Raw genomic sequence first — 12,083 nt, 5'->3', positions numbered from 1 at the left:
GGTATATTAAAACAACAGGAGGGAGCAGTCTTACCTGGTACTCAGCTGGTGCTCTCTGGTCTGTGCAGAGCATTACACTGCACACTGTTCTTATGTGACAATTAGTGAGAAGTCTGCTTGAGAGTGCATAACTAAAGTGAATAATTAATGTAACAGACAGGCTTGCCTGGTTCATATGAAGATATACTAGGAAAAAATTTCTGTAAGAATAAAGGAAGAGTTGCACTTCTCCTCAGGCTGCTGTCTCTAAGCTGACACAATGATTTACACTAAAATGCATCAAACACATCACTTTTCTGACCAAGCCTTTAAGACCCAAATGCCTGTACATACAGCTCCAGAGACATGGATACCATTTAATCAAATAAAGACAGATCATATGGCTTTATGACAGACAAGGATCCTCACTTGCAAAAGGCAAGGCATGTGTTTGATTTTTAACAACTGGCAGGGACTAATCACCTGAATCTTTATCAGTAAAGGCATAAACATTTAAAAGTTGTGATTTAAGTGGAACAGGTAATGAAGACAACAAAGACAATATAATTATTCAAACAATTCAGTGAACAGCATGCAAGAATATGCAGATGAAACTCTAGACTGATGAGATGCATTAAGTTTTCATATATGCAAGACAAAGCAAAGTAACAAAATTACAAGTAACATTAACTTTTAATTGTGCTTTATCCTGGATCTTTATACCAAGAGAAAATTGCCATCCAAGATAATATTAATCAATTACAACAAGCCTTCATTAAGCTTTTTTCAAAATTTTTAATGTTAATTTATTTAGCAATAATCATGCTGTAGAAAATATCAAGACAGCAAAACCAAAGAGTAATTTAATGGTCAGTTTTAGCAAGAGTTATTAGATTTTGTTTTATTCCAAAAGCTTTTCAAAATTAGCCCAGTAGGATCTACAAGTTACCTCCATATAACCAGGATCAGATGCATTCTGAATTGCTTCATAAAGTTCTGCACCATCTTGCAAATTCCGGATTTGCTGTCTTGTGACTATCCGTGATCTTGGTGTTCTTCTACTGGTTCTCTCTGTTGAGAAAAAGCCTTTATGTGGAGTACAACCAATACACGTTAAAGTGAAGGAAGAAATAATTATGTAAGAAGCACAGTAGTACTTAGGCCTTGCTAGAATAAAAATACATGTATAGGAATTGATGTATATATATGTGTGTGTGTATACATTTCAGGAAAATACAAGCAGAAAAAAAAATCCTATTCATTTAAATACAACATAGATTAGAATATTATACAAATTTTGGGGAAGCCAGTATCAGTATCTGCACTTAAGGAGAGGGCGAGTGATTTGATGGGCTGCCAAGAACCTTCATAGATACTTGACTACATTTTCTTTATTTCCATCACTTCCTCTTCCTCTTATGCAGCAGAAAGGTCTTAAAGAAACCAAGATGTGGGACAGCAGGTGACCACAGGCCTGCACATGAAGCCTCCTCAGGACATCAGCTAAATGCCAAGTTAAATTAAACTACTACCCTCTCCTTAGGTAAGTCACTTTGCTGACAGAATTTTGATTAATTCCTTCAGCTTAGTAGACTCTCATGTACACAAGTTTACCAAACATAAAATAACACACGAGGTGTCATAAAAGTGAAGTTAAGAATTACAAGGCCATCTCTGATTTCAACTAAGAGTTCCATGCTAGAACTACTGTTAGAAATTACTGGCAGAAGTGAACAGTGTCAGCCATTACAGAACTAGAATACAGCTGAAGTGGAAGGTCATTGGTCCAACCCCTCCTGCTCAAGTAGAAGGCTGATCAAGAACATGTCCAGTGAACTTTTGACTATCTCCAAGGATGGAGATTTCACAGCTTCTCTAGCCAAGACTGTGTCAGTCAACCATTATAGTGAAAAAGTGTTTCCTGATGTCCAGAGGGAGCTTCCTGTGTTCCCAGTTTGTGCCCATTTGGCTCTGGACCTGTCACTGGACACCACTGAGAGAAGCCTAGCTCCATTTTCTCTGCACTGTCCTTTCACGTATTTAAGTACATTGATCAGATGTCCCTGAGCCTTCTCCAGGTTCAATGGTCCCAGGTCTCTCAGCGTTTCCTATGTCAGATGCTCCAATTCCTCAAATACATTCATGGCCGTTTGTTGTAGTATCTCCAGTGTGTCCATATCCCTTTTGTAGTGAGGAGCCCAGAATTGGATATGGCATTCTGTATGTGGCCTTACCAGTGTTAAACAGAACGGAAGGATCACCTCCTTGGACCTTCTGGCTACAATCCTCAATTGTCCTCCAGGAACGCCAGGGATCTTTCTGCCACACTGCTTTCCAGCAGGGTGGGTTCCAGCAGTACTGGTGCATGGCACTGCTCCTTCACAGGTGCAAGATTTGCAATTTGTTTTGTTGAACTTCATGAGGTTGCTGTCAGCCTATTTCTCCAGCTGCCAAAATCCCTCTGGATGGCAGCATAATCCTCTAATGTATCCATCACTTGTCCTAATGTTCAGCATCAAACCTGCTGTAAGTACACCACCTGATTCTCCAGATCATTAATGAATTTGTTAAAACAGGACTAGGCCCAGTACTCATCCCTGGCACACACCAGGAGTTACTGGTCTCCAAACAGACTCTGGGCCACTGATCACCACCCTCTGGGCCCTACTGTTCAGACAGTTTTCAATCCACCTGCCTGCCTGCTCATCCAGCCCATCCATCAGCTTCTCTCTGCAGATATTAAGGGACACAGTGTCAAAAGCCTTTCTGAAGTCCAGGTACACAATGGCACTGCTCTCACCTCAACTGCCCAAGCCAGTGATTTCATCACAGAACATTGTCAGGTTGGTCAAACATGACTTCCCCTGAGTGAATCCTTGCTGAATACTCCAAGTCACATATTTTTCCTTTGTGTGCTGTTAACAGGATTATTCCAGGATTATTTGTTCCATCACCTTCTCAGGGATCTGGGTAAGGCTGACTGGCCTGTAGTTTTCTGCTCCTTCCTGTCTCTTCTGAATACAGCAGATACATTTGCTTTCTCCAGGCATCTCTACCAATCAACTAATGATCATTAAAAGAGGATCAAATGCCCCACAGACATCAGTCAGCTCCTTCAGCACTTCTGAGTTAATCCCATCATCAGCCATGGACTTAGATATGTCCAGTTTGCCTGAGTGTTCTCTAACTTAATCCCCTTCCACCAAGGGTATGTCTTCCTTGGTTCAAAATTTCCCCTGGTCTCTGTGGCCTGGGATTGCCAACCAAGGGCATTCAGTAACTTAGCATTCTTGGCCTGTGTCACCAGAGTGCCTGTCCCACTGAGCAGCTCCACTGACCTCAATATCTGCAGAGTCATGCAATTATTCATGAGGAAAGATGCTTAGTGCTTAGTCTTGGTGTTCAGGTCTACTGAGATACATCCTAGCAGTGCCCACCTCTGGGTGAAATTTACAGCACCTGAGAGGAATGAAATTATGAGTTCTACAATTTTGTAGCATTTCCCTGAGAATCCTCTCAAGGATAATTTTTAAGTGGCCTGGCTACCAATATGTTCAAGAGGTGCTTTCAAGGTAGCTGCAAAGCCATGCAAATAAGCACATAATCATTTTGTATCAAAAGGTCTTGATACACAGGAAGCAAAAACCTGAAACAACAACAAAGAAAGCAACCCAAAATCCCATCTCCAAAATCTCCTTCTCTATCACCAGGGAAGATTTTTGACAATTTCTTTAGACTTCTCTGAAATCAAAATGTTTTTCTGTTCTTAATATGTGTTCTGAAAGAATGAAAGCGTTACCTTCATGCTTTTCATATTCTGCTTGGATTTTTGCAAACAGAGCTTCCAGTTTCTTTTGCTGATCCTCTGCATGCTTGGCAGCTTCCCTTTCTTCAGCTCGGCTATTACGAAAAACGTAGGAACCAGCTGTTGTCTTTTCCATCCACTGAAATAAAAAGATTAAAACTAAACCTAGACTTTAAAAAAATTATTTTTAACATTATCTAACTTCTCTTTTCATACTCACTGTTGAGAAAAATGCTTTAAAAATGAACAGGCAGCAGACCTTAAGTTCTTCCAGTATAACAGATAAATGGTAAAACTCCACAGCATTGGTTGGTAACTTGTCAAAGACACACAGAACAGAGCAGTATACAAAACCAGATGATTTAACAGCTGAAGAAAACATAGCTTCAAGTAGTGAGTATCAGTGTTGTAATTTAGATGATGAATGAATCCAACGGGTAGATACATTAAGATACAAACCACCAAACTCAATGCTTAAAAATACACCAGACTGCATTCTACCCAACCTGTCTTTCCACATCTACTGTACTGTCTGTTTTAACAGTAGAAGAACTATGATGTAGCTCTGCAGATGTGCCTAAACCATTTCTGGCTGAGATTGTTCCATAGGACTAGAGCCTGGCCAGAACTGGCTTGCCTGATTTGAAGAGGTCAGTGAGCTAAACAAGGAGATCCATGGCTGCTGGAAGTGGTCCCTTTCCTTCCCTTCCCTTCCCATTTTATGCACAGTTCTGTCTTCTCCCTTGCACTGGCTCTAGCACATATCTGACCTCAGCAGACTGTATTGGTTTGCTAATTTAATAGATAGCAGTACATTGTGTGTTTTTAATATTATTGTTATTTGCTACTTTTTCCTGGTTTAATGAATTAAGTTACCTAAGTAACAGGACCAGGTGAATTCCAGGTTTAGAACAGAGAAGAAGCAGGAGTATATAGTGAAAGCAAGATAAGGAAAGGTTGCAGGACTAATCCTTATGAGGCAGCGAATTGTTGAAATAGGCTCTGCCTACCTCATTAATTGCACATCATGTATTGCACCAAACTGTGCATTACTCACAGTTTGACACCTTTAATTAAGGCTACTGTGATCCCTACATTCCTTGACCCTTGAGGTAAAAGGAGACAGACAGGCCAAATCTTCTTTTTGGTAGCCCATATCTACTTTTGGTATGTCTGAGCAAGAGTCTCAGTATTTAGAAAAGAAAAAAGTACATCAATCTCTTGACATTGCCAGATACGAAGGAGCACTTTCCTCCCCAGCCTGGAAACCATTTACTGTGATGCAGTTACAGATTACAGTCCCTTTCTGAGACCTAAATAAATGTTTGTTCTACCAGACAGCTCACATAAGTGCTGCAATTTCTTCCATTAAAGTAACGATCTAAACAGAAGAGTAATGATCCAAACCAAATGTTGCTAGTACCTCTGCAGAATTCCTTCTACATCCACCAACAATAATATAATACCTTAGAAAGAAGGAAATGAAAAAAGAATCCTAGATACACATGCTAAGTATAACCTGCTCTGAGAAAAGTTAATAAAATATGAAAATTGTGTCCTGGTTAAACTGTTTATATTAAAAGGATTGATTACCAACAGAAATATTGTTAATTTTGTGTCTGGTACTGTTATAAAACCATGTAGTTGCAGAGAAGTCTGACTACAGTATTAAAAAAGTCTGGATATCAAGTGGTATTTAAAAAATCTTAACTCTACGCTACACCATAATTACATACTGTATTTTCAGCAATATTACACAATACAGTCAGCTACATTTAAGAAAAAAATATCCTACCAATGTACAGAAATATGCAATTTTCTATTAATGTGTTAATAATAAAACAAGTGCTGTTACTTTTTAGAGTACTGAACTGGAATTCAATTATTTCTGGCTATTTGAAGCTGAAAGCAAAGGCAACCAAAAGGTACTGAACACAAACTCAAATTTTTCTTATAGTAGGATAGTCCAGTCCTGAAATACTAAATACATGCAGGAACCACTCCTGTTTATTTTACATATAATGATATCTTAAAAAAAAAAATTAGCTCACTATATTGTGTCTGATTTGAGGAATGACATAGCAATTAATTAATATAATTGAGATCTCATAGAACCCTGTTAGATTCATAAAATACTTACACCATACCTGAACAGGGTAAGTTCTCTGAATAACCACATCAATACACCCCACGGCACCCCCCTCACTGTAGAGCGACGACAGAGGCAAAGGGAAAGGCCTGGGATCCCGATGAAATCCTAGTTTTGTGTGCCATCGCACACGGCGAGTGCTGTTCGCTGAGATCTGAGCAAGGGAAAGGCTGAATGAGAAACTCTCACTGCTAAGTCAAAGTTATATCCAACTTATTTTATCTGCAGGAATATCTACCTATCTATTTTCACACTGACCTCAGAAAGAATATATCACTTTTGTACCTGAGTAGATCACATTTTAATTTCAAGGTTTCCTTTCACATTGAAGAATGTATTTTAAACAGAATCTAAAAATCTCATGAGTTAAAATTCTCTGGGAAATGAGAATCTATGAGACAAACCATTGCTTTGTACCAGAGGAGTAATTTCAGTATTATGCTGAAAGCACTGTTTAAAGTTAAAGCTCTTTAACTAACTTCAAATGAGCCCAGCCCTCTCCCAGCAGTTCACCCTCTCATGACTTGGTTTCCCCCCTCCCTCCCCAGTTCTTCCTCCAACTTCCCTATTATCTGAGAAGGATAAATACTTTTTTGCAACTTGGTGTTTAACCAAAGTAAGGAGCTGGAACTGCCAAAACACATAGCAAAACTTGGCAGAATTTTATACTACAAACTTCTCTTCCAACTGTATTGAATAACACCCTTGTATCATGTCTTACAAATCTGGTTATTAAACTTCAGCAAAGCTATGTTTGTAAAGCCCCAATAACTTTTGCTGTTTACAAAATGTGGCTCAACTAAGTAGCATTCATCACATCTCTCAGTCACATCCAATCAAGCTGAACTAATATTTTTTACTTACCTTCAACATAAGGGAATCTGGGGCTTCCAGTGGTGTACATCCATTTTGAGGACCAACAAGTTCTGCTCCGTGCACTATGATCTTCTGACCAACAGTCAGCCTTCTTCTATCTAAGAAAGCTTTGAGAGGTGGATCCAGAAGAGCTCTGATCCCATACCAGCCATCAGTAACTTCAATTAAAGCTGCTGCTTTTTTACTTTCCAAGCTCTTATTGCTACTGCCAGGAGATGCAACTGCGTTCAGCGATATGATTTTGGAAATACACAAGACAAGTGTTTTACCTGCTGCATCATCTCTTTCCATTATTTTTTTGATTGCTGATCGTTTACTTTTATCAATTTCCAAATCATACCTACAAAAAAGAATTTGTGCTTTGTTACAGCAAACAAAATCCATCACGTTATTTTTCTTTAAGCACAATTGTAGCAAACTGTTGGTTACTCAATCTGCATGATTAAACACCACTGTAGCAAAGCAAATGTTCTCTACAGTTTTGCAAGTAACAACACACTATGTTTTTAATACTGCTATGTCTAAGTTTAACAATACAAGCATTCTGCTAAGTGAATGCAAGATAAATGTGCTTATTTTGTAATATTGACAAACCAGACAGCACACAGTAACACAAATTACAGCTCCCAATATATTGCTATACACATACCTATATTTCAACTGCAACAGGACCATTTCTGGTGTCAAACATCTGTTAGCAAATTCATGTGGGAAAGACACTTCCATGGCTGCCAATTTCCATACAATCCATCTGTAGTGATTGTAAACCCAGGCTTCTGTTATTAGATTGGGATCCACACCAGGAGTGTCACAGAGGGCTCTGCAGATAAAATAGTTAAAAAATTAACCTGAAATCCACAAATCCACTGCAAATTTTAACTTGCCTATTTTTTAGACTATTCACACCGTTGAAGAATTTTCAGAAATTTTCCAAATTGACTTTTCTTTCTTTAATGATCAGTGAAGATCAATCACTAGCAACATTAATCTACATAGCAAATTTACAATCCTAAAATATCTTTATTTACTCTAACAGAGGTATACTAAAATTGCATAGTAAAAAAACAGTAGTCAGAGGCTTTAAAATACCACTGTGTTGGATTTATTCTAGGAGACAACAGAATTGCTAAGTAATAAATAACATAGTTGTCCTAAGCTCATAAGTAACAGCACCTGTAAAACTCCTTCTTCCCAGCTTTTCCCTCATCTGTAGGTATTAGCCATCCTCCATCAGCAAGCTGCATTCCATTTCCAGCTAACAAATACTCCTTACTGAAAAAGTCTTTGATGAGAAACTGGAAAGATTCTGCATTTGTGCTGTTAACTTGTACACACTGTTTTGAAACACCCAATGTGTATAGCTGAAAAAAATCAGACAGAAAAGACAAAAAATAACAATACAGTAAGGATTCAACACAGAGTTTAAAAATCCAGTCTTATAAATTCAGATTAAATATTTCCTTAAGGTTGAGACAGCTTTTGTATGACATTGCCATTTCATATGTAAACCATGGAGAATGGAGGACTCTCAACAACTGTTTTAGCAGAACAGCATCACAGTGTTCTTTAAAAGTGTTTAAAAAAATTCAATAGGTTTTGTACTTTTCACTGTACCAAAAGCAAGAGCAATTTCATGTAGATTTACCTAAGCTTAAATTTTAACTGTTCTTTTAAACCAGCTCTTCATATAATTCGTGGATTTTTTTTTTCTGTTTGATTATAACACAAGAGATTTATGACCTTTATTATTTGGAATAGTCTTAAAAACTGGATATGTGCTACTTAAGTACTGTAGCAACTGGTATAACAGCTACTTACCTAAAAACTGAAGAATGTATCTATTCAAAAGCTACTGAGTTTTTATTTGCTATTCTTGAGAAACAGATGCAAGACAGAAAATAAAAAGAAAGCAATATACCTCTTCTGTAGAATAAAAGCTAGGAGATTTCTCTTCTACTGCAGTTTTCAGAGAAATTCTATTGCTTGCAGATGTTTTAGTGACATAAAGAGTGCCTGGCTGTGAATGAATATTTTGCCTACGTTTCTTTTTAATTCTCATTTCCTGCAGATCTCTGGCACAGCGGAGATTTGTCACCATCCAGGTCACAGCTGCAATTTAAAAATCCCAAAACATCAAAACCTTTAAAAAGCATCATCAAATAAAGATACACAGTCATACTGTAGCAGATTCAGAGCAGCGTTTTTTCTGTGTCACTATGCAGATTTTTAGAAACTACAAGTCTAAATACTAAGTTTAATGCATATAGAAAGCAGTGTTTACTGAAGGCATTTGAATATTTATACAAAACAAATTACATATCCATAATAATTATATATAAGTCCCTGAACTAAACTTCCATCCACATATTTTTCTCATCAGACTGAACTCAGTCTTAATAGAAAACTCCAAATGGAAAAAAACTAGTTGATGACTACAGAATCCATAAATTTTGGCCTGTTACTGCAGGATCTAATTCTGCAAATGTTCATATACCTGTTCAAATATACACAAGTCCTTCTAAAAAAACCCCAGATTATTTGATTGTAAATTAGAGAAATAACACACAGCAGAGCATTCAAGAGAGCTTAGAAGGCATAAGCCCACATTCTTAAGTTGAACAGTTGAGCATTTAAAGTCTGCCTCTTTGAAAATGATACAATCAATCATTTATATGGCTAAGTCTACATTTTAATTAGAGAATAGAATGAAAAGAAGCTTCTGTAAAAGTGAATGAAGTACAGCAAGGCTAATCTAAGACTCCTAGGTTATTTTACCTATGAAGTATATAAGAAGAATCAAGTATCAAATGAACAATAAGCTGTCTTGTTTCTAAGCACTGTGTGAAATACTTTTCATCTTCCCAATTAGCTTTGAAGATAAACAGGATATGATCCTCTAGGAGTGCAATATAAAATATTAGTAAAGTAGTAATTTCCTAATTTTCCTGCCAAAATAAAAAAACAGCCTCAAAAGAAGCTTCTTTTTATTAAAAAAGAAAAAAAAAAAAGTCTGACAAGTTATGCAATAACCCCTTTAAAGAATCAACTCTGACAGTTAGTATTTACAACAGTCAAGTGAGTAAAATCTGAAAATACCTAAATTCCCATTTTCTAGGTCAGTGTCTGCTGCCTGCTGGATATCAGACTGGTGGTCTTGAGGGTCAGCAGTATTTTGTTCAGTTCTGATCTGACTTAGTTCCATCTCCTTGGTCATATTTTTGCTGATGGGTGAGTCACTTCTTTTGCTGCTGCCTTGTTCACATGTAGAAAATGTCAGCTTGGTTTTGAAGGGTGGAATAAAAGTTTTAGCAGCTTTGCCAGATTTGTACAAACTTCTCATTTCTTCACTCTCTTTTGTTGAAGCCTTACAGGGAGTGGAAGCCTCTGCAGCACTGTCTGAAGAGTGCCTGTAAGCACAGCGCTGAAAAATGGCAGGTTTGGATTGGAATCCTCTGAAGTCTTGATCCGGCAGAGTAAGGGTAGGTTTCTTGACTTCTGGTCGTTCTTTAGATGACCTACAGAAATGAAAATATTAAAGCATGCAGATTTCATCTTCCTGACAAAAATCTTTGTCAGGAGTTTTGTATTCTTAATTTAGTAAAACAAATTTATATTCTGAATCAATAAAAAGACAAAGTCTCCGATACTTTAAAACTAAAATACTTAACTTCTACCTACTGAGAAAAGACAGAGTGTAACAGGGAATAGTTTGTTTAGCATCACACTGGTCTACTGCAGCAGCGTGTTATATGTGGTAAAAATATTTATATTGTCATAAAATTATTAATCTTTTATAAAGTTGGGTAGTAAATTATTACTGTATATTTTTAGACAGTTACAAAGAAGAACTCTAAAATTTCTCACCCAAAAGGCTGACAAGTTATGGGTTTTAAAGGCACATGGTACATAAATTTTCTTCTGTCTTTAAAAATGCCTGAAAGATAATTACAGAAAAAAATGTTTGAAACAGCACATTACATAGAAAACAGAAATTTACAGCACATGTTTTATCTATATTAATGATATATAGAAAAGTTTTCAGGTGGATTTAAACAGCTTTCTTCTTTCCCACCCCCAAAAATGTTTAAACAAACATCTTTTCAGAGAGATCCAAAGGATAAGTGCTCACAATGCTGAGTTCTCAAGAGTTTGTGTCTGTGAGCCAGCAAGATATTTTTAGGCTCCTAAAAGGGAAATGTTTATCATATATTTACCTCCATGTAGGCTCAGCATTCTATTTAGAACTCTTCCAGCAACTTTTATTCTTTTATTTGAAGTTACAACAGAAAAATGCACATTTGCACAAACTCCTCCTACCATTATGGAAAGACATCTTGGAATTATCAATGGAAATAAATCATATCTGCCTGGAATGTAAACTCATTTGTGCTATTCCCTTAGGCTGCAAAGATGAAGTTTCATACGAGAAGTAATTATATAGTAAGTATCCATGCAAAGTTAATCAATAAAATATATTCTGGAGATTAAGCAATAAAATGCATTCTTCCTATTGAGACTACAATTTGTGAGATTTAGGATTTTGAGAGAGTGGGTAAATTCCTTGTGAACTCGAAATTAAACCAGAGTTCTTGCAGAAGGAATATATTTATAGTCTATGCAATAAGGCATATCATTAATCACGTTATTTCAATTCTGCAGAGACATTACCATAGCAGCTTTTCCGAATTTCCAAGACTACATTGATAAATGCAGTAGTTAAGCAAACTTATTACATGTTAGGTTATTGAAAACTGAAGAATTCTCAAGATAACAACTGACACTGGATTACATCTTAGAACACAAGATGACTAAAATTACCATCAGGGGTGCTTTTTGAAGCTTTCAAAGACCTGGGGGAATCCTTTGTTCTGTTAAACTCAAGGAGAAGCTGCCTCTTAATTGGAGGTTCACCTAGAATAAAAACACAGTTTTAAAAGTGAAGTTCCTTTCAAGCTCAGTTTCTTATCAATTGGTATAATGTAACTGTAATTTCTAAATAAAACACTGAAGCCAGAGCAAGCAGAATTAGCAAGTTTTCAGGTCACGTCTAAAATTTCAAACACAGAGCCACCTCATCACAAATTGCAGAAGTTTCTGCTGTACAGAATGACTGCATACTGTACTACCAAGAGGGACAATGAAACTCCACATGACGAAGTCATTAAACTTTTGTGACCAGCAATTCTTTTCCACCCCAAATTAAAGTCTGTAAGTCTGAAGTTTCTAAACACGCTCAGTTTGCCTTAGGAAGTGCATCACGGTGCACTCCAGCAG

General features: G+C 37.0%; 1 protein-coding gene across 1 annotated transcript in view; it reads right to left on the bottom strand.

Annotated features, from left to right (window-relative positions):
* BRCA2 (BRCA2 DNA repair associated) overlaps positions 1-12,083 on the bottom strand; it is a 34,421-nt gene that overhangs the window by 4,286 nt on the left and 18,052 nt on the right. The window contains exons 12-21 of the mRNA XM_056489551.1: positions 11,628-11,720; positions 10,674-10,743; positions 9,906-10,324; positions 8,728-8,918; positions 7,983-8,170; positions 7,459-7,629; positions 6,798-7,149; positions 5,932-6,087; positions 3,779-3,923; positions 929-1,050 (exon numbers count right to left, since the gene is read on the bottom strand). Of these exons, the coding sequence (XP_056345526.1) occupies positions 929-1,050; positions 3,779-3,923; positions 5,932-6,087; positions 6,798-7,149; positions 7,459-7,629; positions 7,983-8,170; positions 8,728-8,918; positions 9,906-10,324; positions 10,674-10,743; positions 11,628-11,720 (1,907 nt within the window). The remainder of the gene's footprint in view (positions 1-928; positions 1,051-3,778; positions 3,924-5,931; positions 6,088-6,797; positions 7,150-7,458; positions 7,630-7,982; positions 8,171-8,727; positions 8,919-9,905; positions 10,325-10,673; positions 10,744-11,627; positions 11,721-12,083) is intronic.

The sequence above is a fragment of the Oenanthe melanoleuca genome, chromosome 1, assembly GCF_029582105.1.
Source record: "Oenanthe melanoleuca isolate GR-GAL-2019-014 chromosome 1, OMel1.0, whole genome shotgun sequence".
Classification (NCBI taxonomy): Eukaryota; Metazoa; Chordata; class Aves; order Passeriformes; family Muscicapidae; genus Oenanthe; species Oenanthe melanoleuca.
The sequence above is the reverse complement of the archived record's forward strand: the minus strand, read 5'-3'. Positions and strand labels throughout refer to the sequence as shown.